This window comes from Cimex lectularius, unplaced genomic scaffold, assembly GCF_000648675.2.
Source record: "Cimex lectularius strain Harlan isolate CLEC.00 unplaced genomic scaffold, Clec_2.1 scaffold7, whole genome shotgun sequence".
NCBI classification, from domain to species: Eukaryota; Metazoa; Arthropoda; class Insecta; order Hemiptera; family Cimicidae; genus Cimex; species Cimex lectularius.
In genome coordinates this window covers 3068687-3084674 of record NW_019392731.1, presented here as the reverse complement: position 1 = coordinate 3084674, position 15988 = coordinate 3068687, and the positions used below count along the sequence as shown (strand labels likewise).

Sequence of the window (15988 nt, the reverse complement as noted above, 5' to 3'; positions counted from 1 at the left end):
TCAGATACTGAAGTAATGACTCGACGTAAAGACGTATTAGAGTCAATGGTGCAAACGATCGAACGGCGGAGGAAATCATAAATAACGGAATGTCACAATAAAGGTTCAAGTCGTGACAACATAGGAGCGAAGGTATCAATTAATATCAATGAATTTGCGAACGTTACAGAGTCCACCCACCATTTTCGAGAAACCTATCTCGTATTAATTTTCGACGGGTGAACAATGCCGGAATGTGTCGCCTCGGTAGCCTATGTTCGAGCCCGGCTCAGCCATTAATATTTATGGAGCCCGCTGGTAGATAAAAAGGGAGATCTGCCCCTCTCGAGATGTCTATCTTCATGAAAGCGTCAAATAATTACGTGACGTCGACTCTGTGTTTATCCAATTTTCTATGGGACTCCAATTATAAATTCTATTGAATGTCTCCGTCACTATCTCGGATTGGACACGGTTTTTTGCATAAAATAGCGGACGTGCAATCCGAGCCACGACAGGGATAACACTCGTTCCTCGGCTAATCTTCCATTGTTCTTCTTAAAAGCCGTTTGTAAACACAATACCACACCTGCCGACGTGGGACGTATTATAATTAACAATCTCGTTTAATTCTCTTCCGTTCATCCGTCAAGACATGGGAGACTTTTAAAAGTTCAAAGTCAAACGTTTGATTGACAGACAATGCCCATTCATAGTGACATCATGCTAAATGCATTTTTTATCATAAAGATAGTTATGATGGTTAAATTTGCCATCATATAAGGGGGATGTTGTATAAAATCAAAACAAAGATTTCGGTCCACTTTTTCCAACAGAATCATCTCTACTTTTTCTTGCAATATACGACACATTTTTACGATTTGTGCAGAATGTCGAAGACTATAAACGAATAAACGAAACTTTATGGTGATGCTTTTTAAAATAAATTTTTACTATGTATTAAAATATTTCGATTTTTTTATGATTCAAAAGCCTCAAGGATTAACAAATCAATTTTTATTTATGTCTTGATTGTCAAACAAGTTTTATTTTTTTATAATTAACCGACAGCCACAGCGTTTGCAATTCACAATAAATTGCCGGCAGGCCTCGAGAATCACCTATCTCGGGTGTTGACAGTCCGGAGTCAGACCGCGATCATGTCCGTCCAGACTTCAAGCTTGGGCTCTAGGGGCTATCAGCAGTTAGGCCATTTCAGCTCACAACGCAATCAGTTCCTAAATCCGTTCACAATCTCATTCACCCTTAAAGACATTTTTACTTATTATTCACTTAGTTATGGTAGTGGAATACCCGAAATTCCGCCATCGACCATCTCGCACTCCCCATTCTCGCTAATAAATACATTCAGTTCCTATATTCACAAAAAATCACAAGACCGAATATTTATAAAGTACTATATACGGTAAAACAGTCCTGTTGACTAAAATGTCTAAAAATCGGAATAGGGGATGGTTAGGGATGGTTAAGGACATTGCCGTGCTCAAACTTAATCGTCATAAGGGTGACATTCCTACAAGCTCTCTATATGGAAGAATGGCCCATTTCAATTAGTTAAGGCAGATCGAGCAACCTTTCTCTACATGCGGGACAAATAGGCAGGCTTTGGCCCAAAAATAAGTGTCCTTGTGTCAACCCCGCATGTCCTATTCTTAATCGGATGAGGATGACCCTTCTTCTACTCAGTTCCTCCGAGATCCACCTATTGACAGGGCAATTTATACGTAAAAAGACACATTAAATAAAAAATATTCTTATGTAATTGTGTTTTAGTTGTCTCCTTGTTGGAACTCTTATGAAAACAACCTATTGAGGAAAAAATAACAATAACAATATTATTAATTTATGTGAATATTTTTTACAAATATTTAAGCTTTTTTACTTCAGATGAACTTTTTGTCATATTTATCTATTCCGCGACATAGTGCCTTGGAGGAGCTGAAACTTTTTTGTTCAAAACAAATTTGAACTGAATTTTTAATCTCTAGTTTTAATTTGTAATGTTTTGATTTGTGTATGAAGATGATAAATTTTTTGGTGGCGAGGGGTTAAAAGGTGCTTATGTAAAAAACTATTTTGTATTTTTTTTATAGATTGTAGTTATTACGTTTGTTTTACAAGTTAAACACCATAGTTTTCACTAATACTGTATATGGTTATTTTAAAAATTACAGAAATTAATTAAAAAGCAAAGAATGGAGAATAGGGCCTTTGGTGACTAAATTAGATTAATTAAGAATCAAGTATAGGCCTACACACTTAACTGTGATTGCCCACCTCACCCTTTTGGTTCCACCCATTATGTATTGATATAAAATTTCTCTTCGTTGGGTGAAAGCGATAGTTTTTGTTTTGTTCTCTATTACTTTTAGTTTCCGTTTTGGACAAAATCTCCTTACTGTTTGCATTCCTAGTTTTTACGAAAGTAGGAACAAAGCTAGCCAGAACGTGCCCAATTCACGAAACAGAATAGTGCCTGTTGTAACAAGGAACCGTTCCGTCCCGGGAACACAAGCAGTAATTTGTGAGAGTAGGCGGTTGTCCCCAAAACCCTTCATCGCATCATTTTATAGATGTGTCCTTCCGGAGCCCTCACTATAAATAACAGCATGGGGTCGGACATAATTGTTCTTTATGGGATGTGGAGGGGAGACGCGGATATTTATGTGGTCGGCGGCTTGCTACACGGGCTTGCTCAGTTTATGTCCTCAACTGTATTAATGGAACCCCTTCTCCTCGGGTCGTCACCGTCGTTTTCATTGTTCACTTGCCTCGGTTTGTCTTCTTAATGGTCACCAACAACATACCGAACCTATACGCCCGAAGAGGAACATGGCCAAGATCTTCATAACTACTTATTGTTATGCATCGTTTATGAAAAAAAATCCAATCCAATTCAAAATTGCGTCTTTTCCTTGCTCTTATTTTTTTAAATATGTGTATTTTAAATCAAGAAATATTATTCATTTTCAAACTTTCACGAATGCACTTAATGGTGCATGTAGTTATAATAATTATACTATAGATTAAAAAAGAATGATCCAGAGCTTATTAGCCTCATCCCAAATCGTATTTTTTAAATGTATAATTATAATTTTTTATGGTTAATAGCAATTATACAGGCTGTCCCGTGAACAGGAAGTGATACAATATCAACTAAAGTTGATGCAACGTCAAATTAGACTAAAATGGCCTTTTTGTCCAAAGTTCAATTGCATTCCAGATATTTCACTTTTCAAGTCCTTCATAATTTTATTCCAGATAGTCCCCTGAATCTGCTTCTAAATGTTTAGTCTCGCATCACGACTTAACAATTTTACATAAAAGCTTCAGACATAAAAAATTAGCTTACCAACTTTTTATTTATTATCATTTTTATTATTATTTTTATTTTCATGAACAGGCGTCAATAATTAATTTTTGTCCAAAGTCTGATTTTCAATTGTATTCTATATTTTTCGCTTTTCAGGTTACTTCAACCTTTCACAACACTATTCCATATAACCCCCCTCCCATCTCATAAGATGATAATCCTACTGAGCATTTCATTACATAATTTGATTAAAAAATTGATAGAATTTTTATTTGTGAATATTACGGGTTCATATAAAGTTATTAACAATATACAGTTGCACGTGAAACTTAAATTTAAAATTATTTGAAAGTGACAATTGAAAAATATTGTTTGCAGTTTACAAAATAAATTTGTACTAGTAAAATTTTGGAAGTTTTTTGCGAAACCATCCGTAAAGATTCAGTCACTGTATACATGTTTTCTTTTTCTTGTTTGGAAAATTAAATAAAACGTATCGTTAATTTTATTTAACGTTTTCAAGGAATTGAGAAAAACTAATTATTGCAATGTTTGGAGCACTTATGCTTGGAAAACTGCCATTTTTTTCTATGTTGAGTAGTTTTTGAGAAAACGAGGGTCTTTTTAAAAACCTAAAGTTTTTAAAAACCGATTTTCATCTTGTTTTCGCCAGTTTTCATATAATCGAATTGAATTAAAGAATCCGCAAATGAAACGTATGTCGCCATTTCAAAAACAAGAATTCCCTTTGTTAACTTTTTAAGAAATCGAAAAATGTAATTATTGTCATTTTTAAAAATCGTGCTTGTGTAAAAAGTTAATACATGTTTTATTTGTTTTTCTATATTTTTAGGAAACGAGGGAGAAAACAAGTAAGCCGACACTCTGTATATCGTAGGTATTTGTTTGTATTTTGTGAGTACTCGTTTTAATAAAGTAATTTTGCAGAACTAAAAGCGAATAAAATGTGTATATTGAGTTGTGAATAAACTTTTTTTGTGAATAAACAAATTGAGTAGTACTGGGCCAAAAATGTGTGAAATTCGAGAGGAAATTTTTGTGTAAGTAAAGCAATTTAGGTGTACAGGTCTAATAATGTATGAAATTTATGTTATCATCTTTTGGAAATACAGAAATTTAGTAGTACTGGACCAAAAATGAAAAACAAATTAAGTTGTCATTTTATTAAAATAAAATAATTAATTTCACACGACTAAAAATGAATAAAATTTAAATTTACTTTATTCTGAATAAAGAGACTGAGCTGTACAGGACCAAAAAGGAACGAAATTTAGGTGGATTTTTTTAATCGAATTCAACGATTTGGCCGTACAGGACTAAAAATGTTGGAAATTTAAGTTGACATTTTTTCAAAAAATACAAAAATTTAGCTGTGCAGAACTACAAGTGAATGCAATATAAGTAGACTTTTTGTGAACAAATAAAATTTATAGGAAACATGGAGGACACTAGTAAGTTGACTCCCTGATAAATTAGCTTATTGTTACCAAGACATATTTCTTTCTTCCACAGCATAAAATGTTGTATTACATTGTGAGACCACTTTAAAAATAAGTAATAATATTTTAAGCATAATTAGATATTTAGGGAAATTTACGTCGATCCAATGATTACGTTTAGAGTGTTTTACTTTGCGATATAACGTGTATTTACGCACACTGTATCGTATAAAAGTCAATAATTTTTGAGACACAAGAGACGTTTTCAGGAATAACACACTGGACACCAGCACGGACAGTTGTGCAGCTCTGCATTTTCGTAAGAAAGCGCTTTGATTACGTTTTGGTTGTTTATAATAAAAGTATTGAAGGGAGGATAAAAACTGTTGTAAAAACAGAGACATTTTAATTTCATCAAAACACTTTTAACTATGACAGCTACCTAACTATCCCTTATATGGGATTAGATACGGTGATTTGAATCATCAATTTAATCTGAGAATATGGATTAAAATATAAATTTGTTTTGTAACTAGCGTGTTATTAGATTAATTAAAGAACTGCAATAACATTTTGGAAATTATTATTACATTTTATCACATGTGACCTATTACGTAATATCGTGAAACACTATGCCTGTTTAACTTATTGTGGCTCTTCTCCAATCTAAACTACAACGATCTATCACCCAGAGGCCGCTCGTTTGTATATACAAAGCTCAACCCACCCAATGTGCGTCATGAAATCCGAGATATTTACACACGATCATGACAAACTGTTTTCTGGAAAGAATTGTGGCCATCGCCGGGGCTGTAACAAATTCGCGAGGCCTGAACCAAGACGAATGGAAGTTTTAGAGAGAGAGGGACATCTATAAATCCGCACATTGTCACCTAAATTATAGACGCCGGATAGAGCCAAATCTATTATCTGCCAAAGCTGTTGCTGGGAGATCGCGGACCTTGGCTTCCAAAAGGGAAAAAACAGAGAAGTAATTCGAGATAAATTTTAAGCCTACTTTAAACTATAAATTCACACAGATTAAAAGATTCTTTTTCCCCTTGGTTTCAAATTTATTATTCAAGCAGTTGGCACCTCAATCACCATCGGTCACTTTGACAACATAAAAGTTGAAGCAAAAAAATGTGCTCCAAGAAGACCTGGAACGTCATTTCTGCTACATTAAACCGAGGGATGCTATTAGCACTTGAGGATTGTCATCTCTGTCACCTGTCAACTGTTTGCACCTGCGTTCGCTTTGTTTCATTTTAAACATGCAAAAGTAAAAGAATAATTACGATTTTGCCAAAATAACTGTAAGTTTGATAAAGTTTGTAAAACGTTTTATATAACTTTAGAAAATTGGGTTTTCCCTTCATTTTTCACGGTCCTACCAGTTTTTTAAAGTATTAAAATAACTCAAATATATTTTCCCTCTGCTCTTACGGCTCATTGACAGGAACACTCGGGCACGATTCTAATATGTTTTGACTGAGTATTAGTAAAAAAACTTTTAAAGCCTTTACTGGTCCCCCAAGAAATATGATTTTTACGGGTGCTTTTCAACGACGAGGTCATATCAGCCCTGGAAGCTCCGGTGTTTTTGAAAAATAGGATATTTGGGGTTCAAATTCGAACCCTTATTTTAGAGCGATAAGTCGCTACGCTATGTCAACGCTCTAACCGTATAAGATGTCATAGATTAATTATTTCATCAATCATAGAATGATATAATTTATTATGTGTTATTATGACTCTCTTCAGGCTTCCCAATTTAAGATAAAATTTTTTATAAATAATGAAAATCTCTTCTCGCTAAATCCTTAGATTTAATAGACGATGGATTTGTCTAACTACTCTAAATTGTCAGATTTTTCATGAAAAAATGATTCGGTTCTCTTCTTATATAATTGTAAATTAATCAATGGAGAAATTGGGCCGTGTGGTCGCCAGTTCAGCTTATGTTCCCTTTTTCCAGCCTCGATTAGACAGGACTTCAACCATTTATTCATAGAACTTTGACCTGTCCTTAATTGGCGTCATATTTAACGGCTAATTGTCTTCTCAGATCGATCTCGCGATTAAATATGAATGGCTTTAAATATATAATGAATTTATTCATGCGACGAGTTTACGTAATTTTAGAGAGCAAAGTCTCTCTTCAGGACCATTCTAATGAAGGTTAAATAGTACAGCTACAATTTCGTTTTTTCTTTTCTTTTTTTTAAATGTATATGTATTGTGTGCCTACAAATTAAAATATATATGTAATATACACGTATTAAATTTAAGGTAGCTTTTTCGAATAAAGTAATTTAGCTATACAAGACTAAAAATATTTGAAATTTATGTTGAATTTTGTTTTAATAAACCAAATTAGCTGCATATGACAAAATGTGTCAAAATTGAGTTGACTTTTTGTGAATAAAGGAATTTAACGGTAAAAAACTTAAAATGTAAGGAATTTAGGTTGAAGTTTGTTTTAATAAGACAATTTAGCTATAAATGTACAAAAGGGCCTGTAAATTGACTTTTTGTGAATAAAGCAATTTAGCTGTACAAGACTAAAAATACATGATATGAGTTGACCTTTTCTGTGAATACAATTTTTTATCTGTAATGGACCCAGAATGTGTGAAGTTTAAGTTAGTTTTTATTTTAATAAAGAAACTTTACAATTAAACAGCAAATTTAAGATCACTTTTTGTGAATAAAGAAATTTGGCTGTACTAGAACAAAAATGTGCGAAATTTAAATTGAATTTTTTTAATAAAGTAATTTCTCTGTAATTGTCTGAAATTGTATGAAATTTAAGTTGACTTTTATTAAATAAAGAAATTTAGCTACAATGGGCCAAAAATGTGTAAAATTTAAGTTAAATTATTTGTGAATAAAGAAATTTTGATGTGAAAACAAAAAATGTATGAAATTTAAGTTAACTTGATGGTGTGAACGAAGCAATTTTGTTGCACATGTCTAAACATTTAAAATAACTGATCTTTAAATCAGTTCTATTTATGTCCGAATTCTATCATGCAGTTCATATCATTTAATATTCTACAGCCAAGAATTATCTTGATTATTTTTCATATCCAGGCAAAAGAAGTTTTGAAATAACGCTCTCCCTTAAGAGAGAACATGTCCTGTTTCAACTGACCCTTTAGGCCCTGAACCAGATACCCTGCTGGGTAAAATAATGTGCGTATCTTTGAGCGGGCCCCGTCTCTATACCCCGAAAATAATTATGCTCGGCAACTTTTTAATGCGTCAGTCTCCTGAAAAGTATTTTATGGCCTGGAGAATATATCAATGTGGAATAAAGAAGGGTAGAGAGAAATACGAGGGGTTGGCACTATTAAGAATTTCGAGTTAAGCTGTAAAGGGGGTTCGGCACCATGCTGGGCTCGCATAAAACAGTCAATTACCGCCTCATGGTTTAATTACCGTCAACCTGTTATCTTAGAGATAAGGAGCCCGGCCCTTCTTCGGACCTTTGAAGGAGTATGATAAAATCAGATGACTAGGCCTAATGGCGTGGAAAACGGTCGGGCATCTGCTGGTAACAAGACATGTCACACTTCCTAAGAAAAAAAATACAGCCAATCATGTACGAGGATATTGTTATCATCTATGATGATAATAATGGTTCTTTCAACCCAGGCTGGACGATCTTTTCATGACCGTGCTTGCCTTTTTGTTATTTTTTTAGCAAAAATTTATAATTTTAAAACAAGAATTATCCATACTGTCCATTCTAAAATACACTGTATTTGATACGTAAAAATAGAAACCGAAAGTTAAAAATAAGCATCTGCAATTAACTATAAAACATATTTTCAAAATAGACCAAAACAGCAAGATTTGGTGACAAAAATTATAGAATCCGAGGAGCAAATTCATCATCAAAATATAGATAAAAATTGAATAAATTTGATAAAAGGCGAAGTACATAATACACAAAACAAAAGTTGACTAAAAAAAGAAAGGTGCAATGATATTAACTTTTTATGTTCATACTTGGCTTAACCACGTTTTTAATTTTTTTGTTTTACCGATGATTTTCTCGCTTTTCCGTTCTTACTTAATTGTTAAGTTTAATCAATCATGATATCCTGCAGATTTAACATTGAACAACCAGATCTCATCAATAATTGGCCAGATAAAAATATTTGTTAGTGGAAATATTAAAGTATGTTTATTCTTTGTTTATTTTTTGCCTAAATAAAACGTTACACCCTTTTCAAAACTGTCGAAATGGAAATTTGAGGCTTCACCGATCTCGCTAATGGGAGTGAGTTATGCCCGTTGTCGGAAATGACCCAATTTGTAGTCGGTCAGAATAATTGTTCTACAACCCCCCGCCGTGTCCAGGTAGCCAGTTTTGACTTCTTCAGCATCACGTTATGCCTCATTGTTTTACTAATATATTCATTGGAAAAACGCAAATTAGTGGGAAATGTAATACCGTTTGGTTGAGGCCCACGTCGTATAATAATTTCTATAATTTGTTCTCCCGACTTGAAAGGTATTGTTTCTCAAGGAAGAAGAACGCCGTGGTTCCTTTTCAAATGAAAATGTAGGTGGCTTCATCTTAAATCACTTTAAAACAACTGCATAAATTAAGCTCGATAATCTTAACGTTTGGAAAAAACTGTAAATTTCTGTGGTGCATGGTTATGGGATTAGGATGAAGTGGTACAGTGATAACTGAAATTGGAATAAGAATTCCTAATATCAATCTATCTAACCTAATCTAATCTATTGTTTAAAAAAATTTAATATGTATTTTCGTACGGGCTTTAAAGATTTTTTGAGTTTCCATACAATTCAAGCGGTATATGACATGGAAACATTTGTTAGAAATGAATTTCCATTCTTGTGCCAACGAAAAAATAAAATATGAATGAATAAGTCATTTCATCCTTAAATTGAAAATACGAATAATTTATTATTTAAAAGCCTAGTTACTTTTTTTCTACCAAATGTTTTATTTAATTTTTATACACATACGATGTCACTATTATAAAACGACTACAAAAGCAATTAAAAGTTTAAATATTCTTAAAAAATAAACATGCAATACCTCAGACCAAAGCTATGATTGTACACCAACTCAATAAAACTGTCAAAGATGTATCTCATCTTCTATCTATCTACTATCTATCTATCAAATCCATCTATCTTCAACTCACTCTGTCTATCATTCGATCTTCTATATTCACTTGTTATTCCATACTTTTATATTATTCGATTTCTATTTTGTAACTGTTCTGTTTCTTGCTTTTCTATTTGTTTGTACTTTCATCATGGTTAATATATTTTGGGCGTTTTTGTAAAATCAATTTCTCGTTTCCGAGGAGTGCGCATGGGTTGTGAGAGATTATTTCGGTTAGCTTTGTAACGATGAGGTCATGTAGCGTCAAAGGAAGATTTTGTTTGGTTAGGTAGAGTTAGGGGTTAGGATTATAGTTACGTTAGAATAGGGGTTAGGGTAGGGACGTGTTAGGTTAGGTTTAGGTAGGGTTACGTTTAGAGTTAAGGTTACGTTACATATCTATAATTCTATCTTTTTCCGTGAGTTTAGAAAATATGCAAATAGCTAAGCCGTACCTAAACGTCAATAGGGGTATTCACGATATTTGTAAGATGTTAACTCGTGTTAACTCGAATAGAGAAACGTCCAGTAAGATCGTGAACACCCCCGTTTTTCATAGCATGTTAAACGTTAATTTTTCGCAATGCTGCGCATGGCGACTGGTAGAACCAAAAATAAAACTGTAACAGTCCTTGAAGGCTTGTTGTTTCTTTTGGTTTTCTTTTGTGTTAAATTGTATTATGCCAGAAGTTAATAAAAAAGGAAAATTAATCAACTCTTTCTTTCAAAATGCTATCTATGCACTCGAAAAGTACTAACAAATGACACACTTCAATTCGTTCCGACGTACCTAACTTGTACCCTAACGTCTAACAGCCTACGACTTTAGAGGATAGGGGATATATCCATTATGAATGAGAGTATAAAGATATAAGAGAAATAAGATAATATAAGAGTATTAACAAAAGAAATGTATTGGTCTGATTTAAATAATGCGTATTTAAGAATAAAAATATGTGTAAACAAAAAAGATCTGTTAAATTCATTACAGCCATGTTGGTTACTTACGCCTTAACTGATAGCACTACATTTTCGTCGTAAATCTAACATTGGCCCTGGCCTGTTAGATCGAGCAATGTTAACTAGCCGATTCTTACTTGTCTACGTCATCATTTTCCTCGATCTAACAGGACCTAACAGAGTTAACTGGGTTAACACAAAGATCGTGAATACTCCTAATATGTCATTTTGGTGGTTGTGAAACGTGGCAATTTTGGTCTGCTAACCTCGGAATGTTAGTCTATTCAGTCTTCATTGATGGATCGACAAATGTCACACAAGCAAATCCAGGGAGAATAGGTAAACCAAAATGCTCGGTAACGACCGGTTTACTATTGCATGTTATGCCGAGTAATACAATTATTTTATGGAATCTGGTGTTTATGGCTAAGTTGGTAGCTTGTAAAAGAACCAAACAACGGTTTCAAGAAAACGAAAATAGACCCTGCAAAAGCTGGTGATAACGTGAATAATAAAATTTATTTATCATGAATTTCACTAATGAAAATAACAAAATAATTTCTATCTGCACATCTATCTTTCGCAACAATATAATTTCGTTTCAGTTGTGTCTTGACTTGTCACTTGGTAGCAATTTTCACAGGGATTTTTTATTTTTAATAAGTACTAATAATATTTAATTTTTAGTATACGAATTTTAAACAAAATCTATCAAATTTTTGATAAATTGTTTTACCTTAGATTCTAGAAACGCAACAATGTCCGAGATCGTAAGTAATGGTAAATTGAGCTTTCCACCCACTCAAAATCGAATGTGACAAGTCAATTTGTCCGAGACGAAGCACAAACAAATTCCGTGGACATACTCTGAGGCAGGATCCCTTGTATGGCATCAGTCATGCTTAGCCTATCACACCGATTTGTCCACCGACACTCATTTGTCCAGTTGGCAAGCTGCCACTTAATAACAGCTCGCTGTGCCCACGGTGCCCATTTATTACGGATATTGTCCTTTGTTTATGGCTCCATTAAAATCCTTCGGTGGTCCCATCCTCCTTATTTTTACGAGGGAACTTCCACAATAAATTCCGCTCTTGAGCTCGTCTTTGTCATTAGGAACGGCTTTATATTAATGTGTTGCAGTTTATGCGTCTGTCTCCTGCATGTCCTCAGTACTCGTGGGGAAATTATTGCGGTAGCTGCGATTTTAAATTTTATACTTCTCGCCGTTTAGATATTATTATATGAAAATACAGCCGGGTTTTATTGCAATAAGTGAGCTGGAACGAGTCCATTCCACCAGCGACCCGTTCTGCATTATGCAAATTTGGTTGAAAGTCTGGGAAAAAAACGTATAAAAATGCATTCGGTTATTTATTTCAAGATAACGAGCCATTTAAAATAGCACGTTTCTTTATTGCTACTTATTCTCGCTGTAAATTCCACCAGAGGTATTAGACATGTCACAAGTGCGACAAGTTATTAAACCATTTATTAAAAACAATTACTGAAATGTGTATTATTTCAATTTTTATATTAATACACTGACAATATTATTAATAAAAACCTGATAACAATCTAATTTTTTCTGTATGGTTGAAAACGTAAAAGAATGGTTATAATTACAATATTTAACTAATTTTAACCTTAACTTAATAGTCGTAATTAAAAAAGCACTTTAGCTTGATTTAAATAGGATTTAAATTGTTAAGTTTAAAGTTTAACGTATCGGAAAGACAAACAAATCCGAAATTCTCTGAGAAGATAGTGAAAACATTTCCTATCAACCGTTTCTTTTTCATAGTAGCAATATAACTTTCTATTTCTTAGGATATTAATGAGTATGGAAACCAGATTGGACTACGCACAACGAATATTGTCAGCCAGCAAATCATTAAAGGTAAAAAAGTTGAATGAAAGTATTAAAAGAATGAACCTACATTAATCCTACATTAATGGTTTCTACATAGAGAGGAGATCACTCTGTGACGATTGTGCCATATTTTCTCAGGTTTGGTATGTTATTGCGTAAAAGTCAATGATTTTTTAAATGCGTTGACTTGAAATCGTTGACTTTTAAATGGTTATTACATTATTATTTTTATTTAGGACGTCGTGCATTGCCCTGAGGAAGGCCAAATATAGAGCCGAAAACTTGGCAACTGTATAATACAGTGTATGATTCATTGAAAGATCACATACCCAATAACATCCCAAACCAGATTATATTCAAAATTGGTCGATAACTGAACAACCTCGTAAATCTTTAGTTCGTTCAGAACTGGAAAAAAATATGACAAAAACGCTAATAAGACTTCATTATTATTGACATCATGATAACTGCGACGATGCAAAAATCGCCGACGTCCATATTCGTCAGATCACAATCTACAATATAATTACCTGCATCGCACAAGTATTTAAAAAACGAAAATTGTTCTATCCGTAGAAGAAGAAAAAGGTCCAGAGGGAAGAAGGATAAACTGTTTATAGTTAGTCCTCGTCGTAAAAAATAATTGCATCTAACTCAACAAGCATAATGGAAGAAAACAATACTAAAACAGATAAATTTGTCATTGTCTGGTTATATATGTACATGACATAGAATTGTTCAAAATGATGAATTCTTCTATTCTCAATTTATTATCATGTTTTTTTTATACTTTTATCGCTTTTGTGAATTAAATTAAATTAATTCATTGGTTTTATGAAACTTGCGGCAACCGGATTGGATTAAATTTTTGACAGAAAAAATATTTAGGCCTATACATGCAGTGTATGGGAAACGACTGGATCACTGTTACTTGATAGGATCGGTGTATCGTCTGCAAAGTTCGGAGTGGTGGTTTAATAATGGGATAGGATGTCAACTGTGTGCACCTGATAAATTGTGGGGACACCAGCATGGATAGGATATAGATGTAGATGTATCCACCATCGGATATCATGGATCCGAGACAGGACAGGACGTTTGAATTTAATCAAAACTTCCAAATAAATCTAGGAACCAAAAAAGAATGGGAGCGAGAGAGAAACGCCTCCTTCAAGAATTGCACCATCCTTTGGTACACAGATGGATCTAGAACACAAGAAGGTACAGGAGCAGAAGTATTGGGTTCTGAAACCAAATATTATGAACCCAAGGGAAAATACACCAGTATCTTCCAAGCTCAGATTCACGCAGTCGAGAGATGTACTTAACTCAACCTGAATAAAGAGTACAAAAACAAGAACATAGCTATCATGTCAGATAGCCTAGCAGCGATCAAAACATCATTAGTTCAAAGATGGTGCTGAACTGCAAAACCAAATTAAACATATTAGGTATGCTGAACAAGTTCAGCCTCTGCTGGGTTGCAGGACACATAGGAGTAGAAGGAAACGAGAAAGCGGACACCCATCCAAGGAAAGAAGCTGTTAAACCGCTGACAGGACCTGAACCCTTCTGTGGTATAGGAACCCACACTATTAATGAGTATCTCGGACAGGACAAAAAGAAAATGAAGAAACAATGGAAATTACTCATTGGAAACATGCAATCCAAGAATCTCTTAACTAATTTCGGAAGAAAAGAAATTACAGAATGTGTCAAAGAAAGCAGGAATAAACTGCGGATTCTTAACCTATTAGGATAAACTGCAAGCTAAATGGACATTTAAAGAAGAATGGAATAATCCAAGACGGCACATGCAGAGATTCTGCAAAGAGGCAGAGGAGACACCAACACATCTACTCACAACCTACACAGGCTACACTTGCCAGCAGGAGGAAGTGGTTTGGGATGTACAGTGTGACCACAAAAGAGATTCAACCACTGAAACCGGGCCTATTAATCAAGTTTCTGGATGAAATAGGACTCACCGATGTGCTTTAGTGGATACAATAGCTCTTAAAGGCGCAGTATACCCCCACTATTACATCCACACGGATAGCATAATATGCGGAGATGGAATTTCTACAAAATTCGGCAAATCCGTGGTAAAGTATAAGATAGTGATGATAGATTATTATAACGTTTAGAAAGAAAATAGATAATGCCCTGGATCAAAAGGCCCCAGAATAATACTCCCTTAACTAATTAAAAATTGAATTAATTATTTTGGGCCAAAGCCTGCGCAGGTCTCCCTTATGCAGAGAAAGGTTGTGTGTGTCCCACATAATAGAGGCGTGTTATGCCTTGGCTCCATTCAGAGAGCGTGTAGGCATGCCGCCAGATTTAACATTGTTCTGGATACGGTAGCGAGTTTCAGGGTCCCCCTGTTCCGAGTTTGAGGGGATTTGGAATTTTTTATACTATACAGCCATCAAAATATGTGTTTTGTGTTTCTTTTAGGGTAAATGGGGAGGCTGAGTGAAATAGCATCCTCATCGCTCCTCGAGCTGTGTGCGTGACTTGTGTCGATGGCGGAATATTTATAAAAGTACCACATCGACCATAATTAAATTGGTTTGTTATTGTATGCAGGTCGATGGAGAAATATTGAGTACTCCATCGATAAAATTGAATGAATGCAACGTATGTAGATGTGAATGTATTTATTGGTGTGAATGCGTACTGATCAAGCTGTTGGATGCCCCTTAAAAAAATGAATTAAGAAAACGTTTGCAATTAAAATCAAATAATGCCTCTTTAAAATCATTGAGTCTGTTTTAACCTAAAAGTATTTAATCATTTAACTATTCACTAAACTAAAGCATTTTTCTTTTTATGTACACTTTATTACATATTTAAAGAAATTTAATGAACTCCCCTCAAACCTATAATAAAATTTTTACGAACAATAGCCCTTAAACAAATATTTCTATAGGGTAACTATACTTTCATTTTTATTTTGAATTGAGGCATGATTTTCAGTTTTGTTATGTAAATACGTTATGTAATTATTTTATTGCACTTTTACGTTTGCATTGTTGTAATTAAATGCAAATAAAAATGGCAAAAAACCTATTGACAGCATATTTGAATAAACGAACTTTTATTCACGCACCTTAGTTCTTACATAATCATTCATATCATTGATAGTAATGTTTGTTTTTGTTCGTAATATAATGGATTCACTCCAAGTAGAATAAACATAAAATTAGTCAATCGATGTTCGT

General features: G+C 33.8%; 1 protein-coding gene across 1 annotated transcript in view; it reads left to right on the top strand.

Moving 5' to 3' along the window:
• LOC112126897 overlaps positions 1–15988 on the top strand; it is a 97913-nt gene that overhangs the window by 40389 nt on the left and 41536 nt on the right. Inside the window, exon 3 of the mRNA XM_024226867.1 lies at positions 4167–4185. Within this exon, the coding sequence (XP_024082635.1) occupies positions 4167–4185 (19 nt within the window). The remainder of the gene's footprint in view (positions 1–4166; positions 4186–15988) is intronic.